This window comes from Callithrix jacchus, chromosome 20, assembly GCF_049354715.1.
Source record: "Callithrix jacchus isolate 240 chromosome 20, calJac240_pri, whole genome shotgun sequence".
In the NCBI taxonomy this organism is placed as follows: domain Eukaryota; kingdom Metazoa; phylum Chordata; class Mammalia; order Primates; family Cebidae; genus Callithrix; species Callithrix jacchus.
Genome location: NC_133521.1, coordinates 3,947,438 through 3,959,699, shown reverse-complemented (window position 1 = coordinate 3,959,699; position 12,262 = coordinate 3,947,438). Strand labels below are relative to the sequence as shown.

General features: G+C 37.0%; 1 protein-coding gene across 1 annotated transcript in view; it reads left to right on the top strand.

Moving 5' to 3' along the window:
* SHCBP1 (SHC binding and spindle associated 1) overlaps positions 1–12,093 on the top strand; it is a 35,468-nt gene extending 23,375 nt beyond the window's left edge. The window contains exons 11-13 of the mRNA XM_035281835.3: positions 8,204–8,290; positions 8,628–8,769; positions 10,632–12,093. Coding sequence (XP_035137726.3) covers positions 8,204–8,290; positions 8,628–8,769; positions 10,632–10,957 — 555 coding nt within the window. The 3' untranslated portion in view covers positions 10,958–12,093. The remainder of the gene's footprint in view (positions 1–8,203; positions 8,291–8,627; positions 8,770–10,631) is intronic.
* Positions 12,094–12,262: the final 169 nt, after the last annotated feature.

Here is a 12,262-nt window from a genome sequence, read left to right as displayed (position 1 = left end):
TACTCAGTCTTGGATACGTCAGTTCTTATTTTTTAAGGAGTAAATGCCCAGGGATGCAGCTGTAGGTCATATAGTAGTTGCATGTTTAGTTTTTTTTAAAGAAACTGCTAAAATGTTTTCCAGGGTAGTTGTACCATTTACATTCCCACTAGCAGTGTTTGAGTGGTTCAGTTTCTCTATGTCTTCAAGAGCGTTTGATGTTTTGACTATTTTTTGTTTTAGCCATTCTAATAAATATGTAGTAATATCTCATTGTTGTTTTAATTGTCATTTCCTCAGTTGTTAATAATGTCAAGGATTTTCTCATATGCTTATTTCTCACTCTTATATCCTCTTTAGTGAAATATCAATGACTTTTGCCCCATTTTCTGATTGGATTGTTTGTTCTTCTTTACTGTAGAGGTTTGAGAGTTCTCTATATATTCTAGATACTAGTCCGTTGTCAGGTATGTGGTTTGCAGATATTTTTTGCCACTCTGTGGCTTGTCTTTTCACCTTCTTCATATGGGCTTTTATGGAGCAGAGTATTTTATTTTGATGAATTCCAGTATATCAGTTTTTCCTTTTATCAGTTGAGCTTTTGCTGATAAGATTTCTTTGTCTAGCCATAGATCCTGATTTTATGCTATTTTTCCTAAAATTTTTATAGCTTTATATTTTACATAAGGTTAATTTTCTAGTTAATTTCAGTATAAGGTTTAGGTCATAGTTCATTTCTTTTCCTATTTTGTTTCACTCATCTGTGCAGCTATCCCTCCACCAATACCTGTAGCTCTACATTAAGTCTTAAAATCAGGTAGAGTGATTTGTCCTACTTTGCTTTTTCCAGAATTGTTTTGACCACTCTAGTTCTTTTGCTTTTTAATTCAAATGTTAGAATAATTTTGTCTATATCCACAAATAGGAATTTTAATAAACCCATATGTCAATTTGAGAAGGATTAACACCTTCCAGTCTTTTAACGCAACATATTTCTCCATTTGTTTAAAATCTCTGATTTTTTTTTTTTTTTTTTTTGAGGTAGAATCTTGTTCTGTCACCCAGGTTGGAGTGCAGTGGCGTGAACATGGCTCATGGCATAGCTTCAGTCTCATGGGCTTAAGCAATCTTCTCACCTCAGCCTCTCAAGTAGCTGGGACCACAGGTGCATGCCACTACACCAAGCTAATTTTTTTACTTTATTTTTTGTAGAGATGGGGTCTTTCCATGTTGCCCAGGCTGTTCTCTAACTCGAAATCCTCCTGCTTCAGACTCCCAGAGTGCTGGCATTGTAAGCATGAGGTACCGCACCCAGCCACATCTTTGTTTTCTTTCATCAGCATTGTGTAGTCTTCAGCATGCAAATGCTGTATGTGTTTTGTTAGATTTGTACCTAATTATTTCACTTTTTTGAGTGATTGTGAGTGATATATAAATTTCTCTGAGAGGAGTCTTTCTCTGTTGCTCAGGCTTGAGTGCAATGGTGTGGGTTCTGCTCACTGCAACCTCTGCCTCCCGGGTTCAAGTGATTCTCCTGCCTCAGCCTCCTGGGTAGCTGGGATTATAGGCATACACCACCACACCCAGCTAATTTTTGTATTTTTAGTAGAGACAGGGTTTTACCATGTTGGCCAGGCTGGTCTTGAACTCCTGACCTTTTGGTCTGAGTGCCTTGGCTTCCCAAAGTGCTGGGTTACAGGCCTGAGCCACCACACCTGGCCGTAAGTGATATTTTTAATTTCAGTGTCCCTAGTATATAGAAATATAATTGATTTTTATATGTTTCTCCTATATCCTATGACTTTGTTGAACTGTACTTACAGGAATGTTTTTGTAGCTTCCTTAGAATTTTCTATATAGAGAGAGTAATGTTATCTGCAAAGAAGGGGAGGTTTTTTTTTTTCCTAATCTTTATGCCTTTTTTCCCCCTTTGCCTTATTGCACTGGCTAGAATTTCCAACACTATGAAAGCAGACTTTCTTACCTTATTTTTGGTATTAGAGAGAATATATTTAGTATTGCATCAAAAAGAATAAGGTTGACCAGGTTTTTAGATATTCTTTATCAAGTTGAAGAATTACCGCTCTATTTCTTTTTCTTTTTTCTTTTTTTTTTTTTTTGAGAATTTTTACCATAAATGGATGTTGACTTCTTTTTTTCTGAGTTCTTTTCTCAGGAATATACTGACTTCTAATGCTTTTTTCTGGATAGATTGATATGATCACATGATTTTTCTTACTGGAAAAAAGAAAATGGTGAGTTACATTGGTTGATTTTCAAATTTTGAGCCAGCCTTGCCTCTGTGGCATAAACCCCACTTGGTCATGGTATAAAATTCTTTTTAGATATTGCTGAATTATATTTGCTAATCTTTTGGGAGAAAATTTTGCATCTATATTCATGAATATTGGTCTCTAGTTTTGGTTTTCTGTACTGCAGTTTTTATCTGGTTTTATTATCGATAATAATAACTTCATAAAATGAATACTGAAGTGTTCTATTTTGTAGAAGAGATTGTGTAGAATTGCTGTTCATTCTTTAGATGTTTAATGGATTTTGCCAATGAAGTCATCTGTGCCTGGAGATTTCTCTTTTGGAATTTTTAAAATTATGAATTCAATTTCTTTAATAGTTAAAAGGGTATTCAAATGATGTATTTTATATTAAGTACATTTTGGTAGTTTGTGCTTTTTGTGGTATTGGACTCTTCTACATTGTCAGATTTATATGTATAGAATTGTTTGTAGTACTTCCTTATTCTTCTGATATCCGCAGGGTCTATAGTAATGATCCCTGTTTTATGTTGATAGTTTGTGTCTTCTCTCTTTAAAGAACCAACTCTTCGTTTCATTGTTTTATGGTTTTTTTTCTTATTCTAATTGTTTTGTTTTCAATTTCCTTTATTTTAGTTCTTTTAAAATTTATTTTTCATTTTTTATTTTTACTTTTTAATGTTCTTTTTATGATTTCATTCCTTCTGCTTGTTTTGGGTTTATTTTACTTGTTTTGGGTTTTCCACCTGAGATATTAGATTATTGATTTGAGACTTCTTTCTCATGTAAATATTTAAGGCTATAAATTTCCCTCTCAACATTGCTCTCTCTAGCTGTTCTGTAAATTTTGGTATTTTAAATTTTTATTCTTTAGTCCTTGCAGAATTTAGAAGTATGTTGTTTAGTTTTTAAATATTTGGAGTTTTACTCTTATCTTTCTATTGTTGACTTCTAGTTTGATTTCATTGTGGTCAGAAAACACACTATATGATTTCAATTCTTTTACATTTCTAGAGGTTTCTTTTATTGCCCAGGATATGGTCTATTTAGATACATGTTCTGTGAGCAAATAAAAAGAATGTGTATTCTGTTGTTGGTATATCATTGTATACCAACATGGTATATCCAGTATACTGGTATATCCAGTAAAATGTCAACTAGATCATATTGGTTGTTGGTGGTACTGAGTTCTTTTGTATTCATTCTGATTTTTTTCTTTTGTCAATTGTTGAGAGGGGGGTTGAAGTCTCTAATTATAACTAATTTTGTTTATTTGCCTTTGCAGTACTATTAGTTTTTGCTTCACATATTTTGCAGTTCTGTTATTTGATGTATGCTCATGTAGGATTGCTATGTCTTTTTGGTGAGCCAGCATGTTTATAATTATTTTATGTCTGTCTCTGGTAATTTTATTTGCCCCAAAGTCTACTTTATCTGATATTAATGTAGCCACAGCTGGTTTCCTTTGATTATTGTTTGCATAATATATCTTTTTTTATTTTTTTAACTTCGACTTGCCTGTATTCTGTTCGAAGTGAGTTGTAGACAGCATATAGTTGAGTCATGTTTTTAATCCACTTTGGCAGTCTTGGTCTTTTAGTCGTATTTAGATCACTTAATTATTAATGTTAAGTCTTTAGTCTGCTATTTTATATTTTCTCTTTGTTCTGTTTTTCACTTATTGATTTGCTTTTTATTGCCATCCTGTGGATACCCAAATATTTTTCAGAATTTTAATTGTTTTTGAAAATATCTCTTTGTATAGCCTTTTTAGTGGTTGCTCTAGGCTTAACATTATATGTACATAACATCACAGTTTACTGGTGTCATCATTCATCAGTTCAGGTGAAGTGTAGATAGCTTGCCTCCCTTTATGACTTTACCATCACTCTCTCTCACTCTTTTTTTTTTTTTTTTTTTGAGATGAAGTCTCACTCTGTCATGTAGGCTGGAGTGCAGTGGTGTGATCTCAGCTCACTGCAACCTCTGCCTCCTAGGTTCAAGCAATTCTCTTCCTCAGCCTCCCAAGTAGCTGGGATTACAGGCGCCCACCACCATGCCCAGCTAAGTTTTGTATTTTTAGTGGAGATGAGGTTTCACCATCTTGGCCAGGCTAGTCTTGAACTCCTGACCTCGTGATCCATCCGATTCAGCCTACCGAAGTGCTGGAATTACAGGCATGAGCCACCGTGCTCGGCCCACCATCTCCTTTTGATAATTATCTTTAATATTTTCTTTACCTGCATACATCTAGAACCACATTAGACAATATTATATTTGTTTCAAATGTCAAACATAATTTAGCAAACTTGAAAAGGAAAGCTTATTGTATTTACCCGTATCTTTGCTTACTGTGTTTTTTTTTTCCTTTTTGATGTTCCAAGAGCCTCTCTTTTATCATTTTGTTTTTATTTAGATAACTTCCTTTAGTTACTCTATGAGGTAGGTCTGCTGGTGACAAATTTTCTTAGTTTCCCATCATCTTGGAATATCTTGATTTCCTCTACATTCCTGCAGACTATTTTCACTGGGTTTAGGATTCTGGATTGACAGTTTTTTTCTCTTAGCCCTTGAACAGTACTGTGTCTCTTTCATGTGGCATCCATGATTTCTGATGCTGTCAATCACATTTTCTCTCCTATAGGTAAGGCATGAAAATTTCATTGATGCTTTCAATATTTTTGTTTTTAGCTTATACTAGTTTGATTATGATATATTTTGGCATGGATTTCTTTGAGTTTATTGTTTGGGGTTTGCTCAGCTACTTGAACTTGTAGGCTTGTTATCCAAATCCTGCCAAATTTGGGAGCTTGTAGTCATTATTTCTTCAAGTATGTTTTTAGCCACACCCTCTCTCTCTTCTCTTTCAGGACTCTGATGACCTGAATATTGGACTTTTGTTATAGTCCAGCAGATCCCTGGAGCTCTGTTCTCTTTTCTTTTTCAGTATGTTGTCTCTGCTATTGGGTAAATTTTATTGTTCTATCTTCCAGTTAGTTCCCTGATTAATTCCTCTGTTGTTTTCATTCTGCTGTTTAGCCCATCCACTGAGCTTTCTATTTTAGTTACTGTATTTTTCAGTTCTAATATTTCTGCTTGGTTTTTTATATCATCTACTTCTTTGGTGAGGCTTTCATTTTTCATTTAAGTACATTCATAATTGCTTATTGAAGCATTTTTATCATGGCTGCTTTAAAATCACTGTCCGTTAATTCTATCATCTCTGACATCTTGGTTTTGGCATTCGTTGATTATCTTATTTATTTTGACATCTTCCTGATACTTGGTATGACAAGGGATTTTTAAATGAAAGTTAGATATTTTTGTATTATGAGAATCCAAATCTTCTGTTTTAATTTGGCTTCTCTGATACTTCTACAAAAAGGGACAGGGTTGGTGGTAGATAGGCATCATCTTGTTACTGGTGGAGGTAGAAGTGGTGGTTGTCACTTGCCTTTTATTGATACCTAAGTTAGGTGGGGGAGCGCCTTGTTACTGCTATGTAGGGGTAGGAGGCCTAGCTTCCTACATGGTCTCCACTGACACTGTGATGTATGGGAGTGGTTTTTTACCACTGGGCAATGGTGAAAGTGTAGAATCTCCACTAGGCCTTCTCTGACACTGCCCCAGTAGGGAGGGAGTGGTTGTCTTGATACTGCCAGGTGGGGGTACAAATCCAGGCTCCTCATATAGTCTTCACTGCAGGGAGGGCCTTGCAATTGGTGGGTGGGGATGAAAATCCTGGCTCCTTGCTTGGTCTTCTCTGGTACTGCCCCAGTTGAGGTGCTGGGGTACCTGGTTACATCCTTGAGGGGGCAGAAGTCTAGGTTATTCTCTTGACCTTTGCTGGCATTGGTGAGATTGGGGCTGCTGTTTTATTCTGTGGTGTTTACCTGGAATGGAGCTATTATTGTCTAAAAGTTTTCTGTCTTTCTAGGTTGTCTAGTCCTTTTGTAAGAGCAGCTTTTTTTGGTGTGGGTCTGTTGCTGAACTGGACTGCTGGCTTCTTCAGTTCCAAGTCCAGGGATTATGAAGCAAAAAGAAAGGAACGTACCAATGTGTTGGTGTTTTTTGGGTCCTGAGATCCCTAGCTGGTCTGACATCTTCTCTCCACTATTCAGTCTTATGCTTGTTTTATATATAATGCTCATTGTTTTTGGTCATACCTAATAGATGAAACAGGGACATCTACTCTATCATCCCAGGAGTGGCAGGCTCCTCAGTTACTTTTTAATTGCCAAATTGTTGTTCATTTTCATAATATATTTTGAATACGGCTTTCTTTTTTTGAGACTGAGTCTCATTTTGTCGCCCAGTCTGGAGTGCAGTGGTGCGATCTCAGCTCACTGCATCCTCTGCCTCCTGGGTTCAAGCAATTCTCCTGCCTCAGCCTCCCGTGTAGTGAGGACTACAGGCACGTGCCACCATGACTGGCCAATTTTTGTATTTTTCATAGAGATGGGGTTTCACCATGTTGGCCAGACTGGTCTCGAACTCCTAACCTAAAACGATCCTCCTGCCTCGGCCTCCCAAAGTGCTGGGATTACAGGCCTGAGCCACTGTGCCTGCCCAAATATGACTTTTATTTGCTACCTGACTGCTGGTTTAAATTGTTCACCTTTGCAAATTTTATATATTTCCTGATAGTTTGATATTTAATTTTAACTATCTTGCTATAGATATTTTTTAATGTAATCACCCCTAAATCTTTTTTGCACACAACTGCAACTGAAAATCTCTTAGAAGAGGGCCCAATTAGCACATTTTGAAAAATGTCAAGGCGGGAGCGGGGAGGAGGGGGAGGGATAACACCTGGAGAAATGCCTGATGTCAGCAACGGTGGGGGTGGGATGGAGACAGCAAACCACATGGCATTTGTGTACCTATGCAACGATCCTGCAGGGTGCAGGATGTGCCCATGTACCCCAGAGCCCAAATACAATTTAAAAAAAAATGATTATTTGCTTACAATAAACTTTGTAAAAAATAACTCCATGGCAAGCATAGACCATGAACAGTCCCTAATATATGTTACACTTATTTTTTCTCATTTCATTAAAAAACCAAAAACCTCTACAGAAGAGTTAGATTGGTGTGTACATGTGGTTCATGCATAGTACAGGGTTAAGTAATAATAAATGTTTTCTCATGGAATACTAGAACTAGAAAAGTAACTGAACATACATGCAGTAGATGTGTCCTCAATGGTTATAGCAGCCCTTCTTCATTGATGCTGTTGTGTGTTAAATTATTCCCAAATGGTTGCCAAAATAACTTTGTTTTCCAAAGTTCCTTGCATAAGCATTAGGAAATAAATTCTTATTACTGTTAGGTTTTTTGATGCCATGAGGTGTGAGAGAATAGGGTCATGTTTGATCTTTCTGGTTACACTGTTTAAATGACACTTGAACTGGCTGCTTATGTTAATGTGTGTGGTAGGGGAGGCCATTGTTTAACTCAGAAGTGATTTTTAAGTTGGGTTGGGGTATTTTAGAACTGCCACATTTTGGAAAATGTCGGGTCTTTTTTCTATCCACAAATTACAGTATTTTATTAATTCAAGTGCTTCTCTCCAACTAATTGAGTATCTGAGAGATGGTCATTTTGAATATGTGTATCTTTCAACAGAATTCTTAAATGACTCTTTTTTTGGCAAAATCAGAAAACATCTAGAATAAAGAGAGTAGAACAAGAATCAGGTGATGACACTCTTAGCCTGTGTGTGTGTGTGTGTGTGTGTGTGTGTGTGTGTTTTTGAAAGTGATAAATTGTTAACAACTTGCTAGAGATGGAACAAATGGAAATGTTGATTAAAAATGCCTGATAAAACTTATCTGTAAAATACTTTATCTTCTTGCTGTATGTTTATACTGTGTTGAAGGCTAAGAAGTAATTGTAATAAACTTTTTTAGTCTTGCCTTTTAAAAACTGATTGGCATTATCTCATACAGGGTGCTGGTATAGAAATCTACCCTGGAAGTCAGTGCACCCTGACTGACAATGGGATCCATCATTGCAAGGAAGGAATCCTTATTAAGGTGAGCATCAGCCAAAACACCCACTTTTCAAAGGCTAGAGTGGCTTCACCTACAAATTATACTTTATTAAATTGTTTGGTTCTATTTTCTGGTTTTGAAAAGCATAAACAGTATATACATTTCAATAATATGTCAGTGATTGGAATCTCTTATGAGAATGCTTTGTTAGCTATAGATCTGTAGAAATGACAGAGGAAAGCTCTGTCACTAAGGACTCACACTGCCACAACATGGGACTAAGCATAGCTTTATTTTTAGAGTAGTGTGAATAAAGATTTTTAAAGCAGGAAATGTTGAATATGACAGTTTCTTAAAACATTTGTTTTCAATGTCACAGGACTTCTTAGATGAACATTATGACATTCCCAAAATATCCATGGTGAATAATATAATACATAACAATGAAGGTTATGGTGTTGTCTTGGTGAAACCTACAATCTTCTCTGACCTGCAAGAAAATGCTGACGATGGAACAGAAGGTATGCTGTATTTAGTAATTTTTATTTCTTCCTTTATTTTTTTTATTTTTACTCCTTTACCACTGTACTGACAGTAATTTTTAATATAAAAACATAATTTACTCTATTTCAGCATTAAATGATGATTAAGTCTCTGAGTCTTCCTCTCTTCCTTAGAAAAGATTATTGGGATATGCTTGGGAGTGGAGAGGGAGAGAAGCTTAATAAAGCCATAACATTACAGAATGTGAAAGAAACTTTCAAGGTCAACTAGTTCAATTGTCATTCAAAGTCTTGATGTTGTATCTTCTGTGCAGTTTCCTTCTTATCATGCTTAGCTTTCAGTGAGGGTGGGTGTGTGATAGAAACTATGGGTGTGTGACAGCAACAGTGGGTGTGTGATAGCTATAGTGGGTCCTGCTGGCATTTGTTTAGGCTGGAGGCAATGAATTGAACAGGCCTGGTTGAAAGCTGCATTTCCTGGAGGGGATGGTGGAGTTTACCTTTGTTTTTATTGGTAGAAGCAAATGTCTTCCTGTCACATGCCTTTCTTGGCAGCAAAGGGGCGCTATCTCAGTGGAAATGTGTGAACTTCAAGCTATGAGGTGGATCACTATTAAGTCTCAGTCATAGAGGAGGATTAAGCATTGACATAGGTGAGGAAAGTTTAAAGCAGTTTATTTATTTAATTGGCTTTTTCAGGTTGAAAGAGGAGTTTAAAAGTTAGTCCTTGACATCCTTCAGGATTCACTCCAGTTATATCTCTGCAAGTTCTCTATTTCTTCACTGGTCTCACAAAAGTGAAATCAAGGTGTCAACTGGTCAGGTCTCATCTGAAAGCTCTGGGGGCAGAATCTGCCTCCAAATGCATTCATGTCATTCATTGGCAGAATTCATTCCTTTAGCTCCTGGGTCTGAGGTCTCCTTTCTTTTCTTTTTTTTTGTTTTTGAGACGGAGTTTTGTTCTTGTTACCCAGTCTGGAGTGCAATGGCGTGGTCTCGGCTCACTGCAACCTCTACCTCCTGGGTTCAAGCAATTCTCCTGCTTCAGCCTTCCGAGTAGCTGGGACTACAGGCGAGCACCACCATGCCTAGCTAATTTTTGTATTTTTAGTAGAGACGGGATTTCACCATGTTGACCAGGATGGTCTCAATCTCTTGACCTTGTGATCCACCCGCCTTGGCCTCCCAAAGTGCTGGGATTATAGGCGTGAGCCAAGGACTCCTTTCTTGCTGGCTGCTGGCTATTGGCTGGGGCTGGCACTCAGCTCCTAGAGGCTGCTCTCAGATACTTGTCTCATAGCCCCCCATCTCAGCAACAGAGAACGTCCCTCAAGGCAAATCTCTCATGCTTTGAATTTCTCTGACTTCCTTTTTTGCAACCAGCTGGAGAAAACTAATAAGCAACCTTAATTACATTGTAAAATTACAGTGCAAAATTCTTCTGCTGTTTAATAGCCAATAAAGTTAATAGAGGGGGTGGTGATCATGGGGCCTATCTAGAATTAGCTACTAGATTGGGACTTCATTTAGAAAAGTTGCACTCTTTTATCAGTCTGTGCATCCTAGCTCCTGACACAGTGCTTAGCAGATAGTAAATACTCAGGAAATGTCTGTTGAGTAAAAGTGATTCTGGGACGAAAAGGTTCAACAAAGAGTTCAAAATTGATGATTCTGCATGAGGGTCAGGGAACTTTGACATAGAAAGCAAGGCAGCTGTTCATTGAGATTCTTATGGCAAAGAATTTGTAAAATGCAGTTGGAGGACAGCAGAAATCCTTTGCCAAAAAAACTTGATAGCTCTAACAGACTGTGTACAAATACATGTTTTAGTTTGGTTAGTTTATATGTTTAACTTTGTTATTATTTGTTTGTTTCTCCAGAAGACAAAGCACTTAAAATTCAGACAAGTGGAGAGCCAGATGTGGCTGAAAGAGTGGATCTAGAAGAGCTGATTCAGTGTGCAACTGGTAAAATGGAGCTTTATGCAAGAACTGACCCTTCTGAGCAAGTTGAGGGAAATTGTGAAATTGTAAATGAACTACTTGCTGCCTCCACACAAAAAGGCCAGATGAAGAAGAAAAGGTTGAGTGAACTGGGGATCACCCAGGCTGATGACAACTTAATGTCACAGGAGATGTTTGTTGGAATTGTGGGGAACCAGTTCAAGTGGAATGGGAAAGGTAGTTTTGGAACATTTCTTTTCTGACCACCATAATGTAAGTAGATAGCAAAATACTCGATTTTGCACATGCTGCCCTAAGAATCACTGCTGCCATTGTAGTTTGCTTTATGTCTGTATTTTATATTTGATGATTTGGGCTTGAGTGAAAGGTAGATTTATTTCCATTTGCAGGTGTTGCACATCAAACACTCTCTCTTTATAAGAAAGATCATAAACACATATAAAGTAGAAACTATTTGGAGATTTCTTATCTGAAAGTCTTGTGTTCTTAAACACATAGTTCTCTCATATTAAGGGTAATTACCCTTTTTAGTGTAATTACCCTTTAGCATTTCAAAGAGGGGGAAAAAAGGAAGGGAATGCAAGACTAGTGCATAAACATGCAATAGGTATCACGTGCACAGCCTTCTTAGAACTGTCTTTTCCTCCCAGTTATAGTGTTTGATTTCCATGCTGTATTTGTCTTAAAATAAAAGCTTTTATGATTGGGAAGTTATCTGCCTAATCATACTTATTATTGAGACTCAATGGGTTGCATTTTTCTGTTGAGCTATGCAGTCATCAAAACAGCGATAGTCAGGTGGTTTGAAACAGAAATGAAATGTGTTATTCAGAGCTGATGTTGTACATAGAGCATTTTCACTATTGCTGATTGTGAATGATTAAAAGAAGGTATCTTTCAGGCTGGGTGGTGGCTCACACTTGTAACCCCAGCACTTTGGGAGGGTGAGGCAGGAGGATCACTTGAGCCCAGGAATTCGAGACCAGCCTGGGCAACATAGTGAGACTCCATCTCTACTAAAATAAATTTTAAAAAATTAGCCAGGTGTGGTGGTTCATGCATGTGGTTCCAGCTACTCAGGAGGTTGAGGCTGCAGTGAGCTGTGATTGTACTACCCATTCCAGTCTGGGTGACAGAGCAAGACCCTGTATCAAAAAAAGTATTTTTCTTTTACTGTTACAGTATTCTGATTATGTTTCTGACACATAAGAGATGATTGAAATCAAGAGGTTCATAATCAACAGCTTAAAATCAAACCTGTATCAGATGTGTGTTCTTGGTATCATGTTGTAAAACACAGCTTCTAAAAATATTTATGTTTTAAAAACTGTATGTGACATTAATATGCCTAATGATTAAAATTATAGTAATGAAATAACACAATTGAATATTGTTATATCTTTTCAAACCCACTATGGGCCATAGTGTTGGTGTAGCACATGTGATCCATTGAAGAACACACAGTATGTTGTTATCTGTTTTCATGCTAGAGGGAGTATTACATTTTTCCCATTAAGTGTGGTTATGTTTGTTTCTTAAATTTGAGT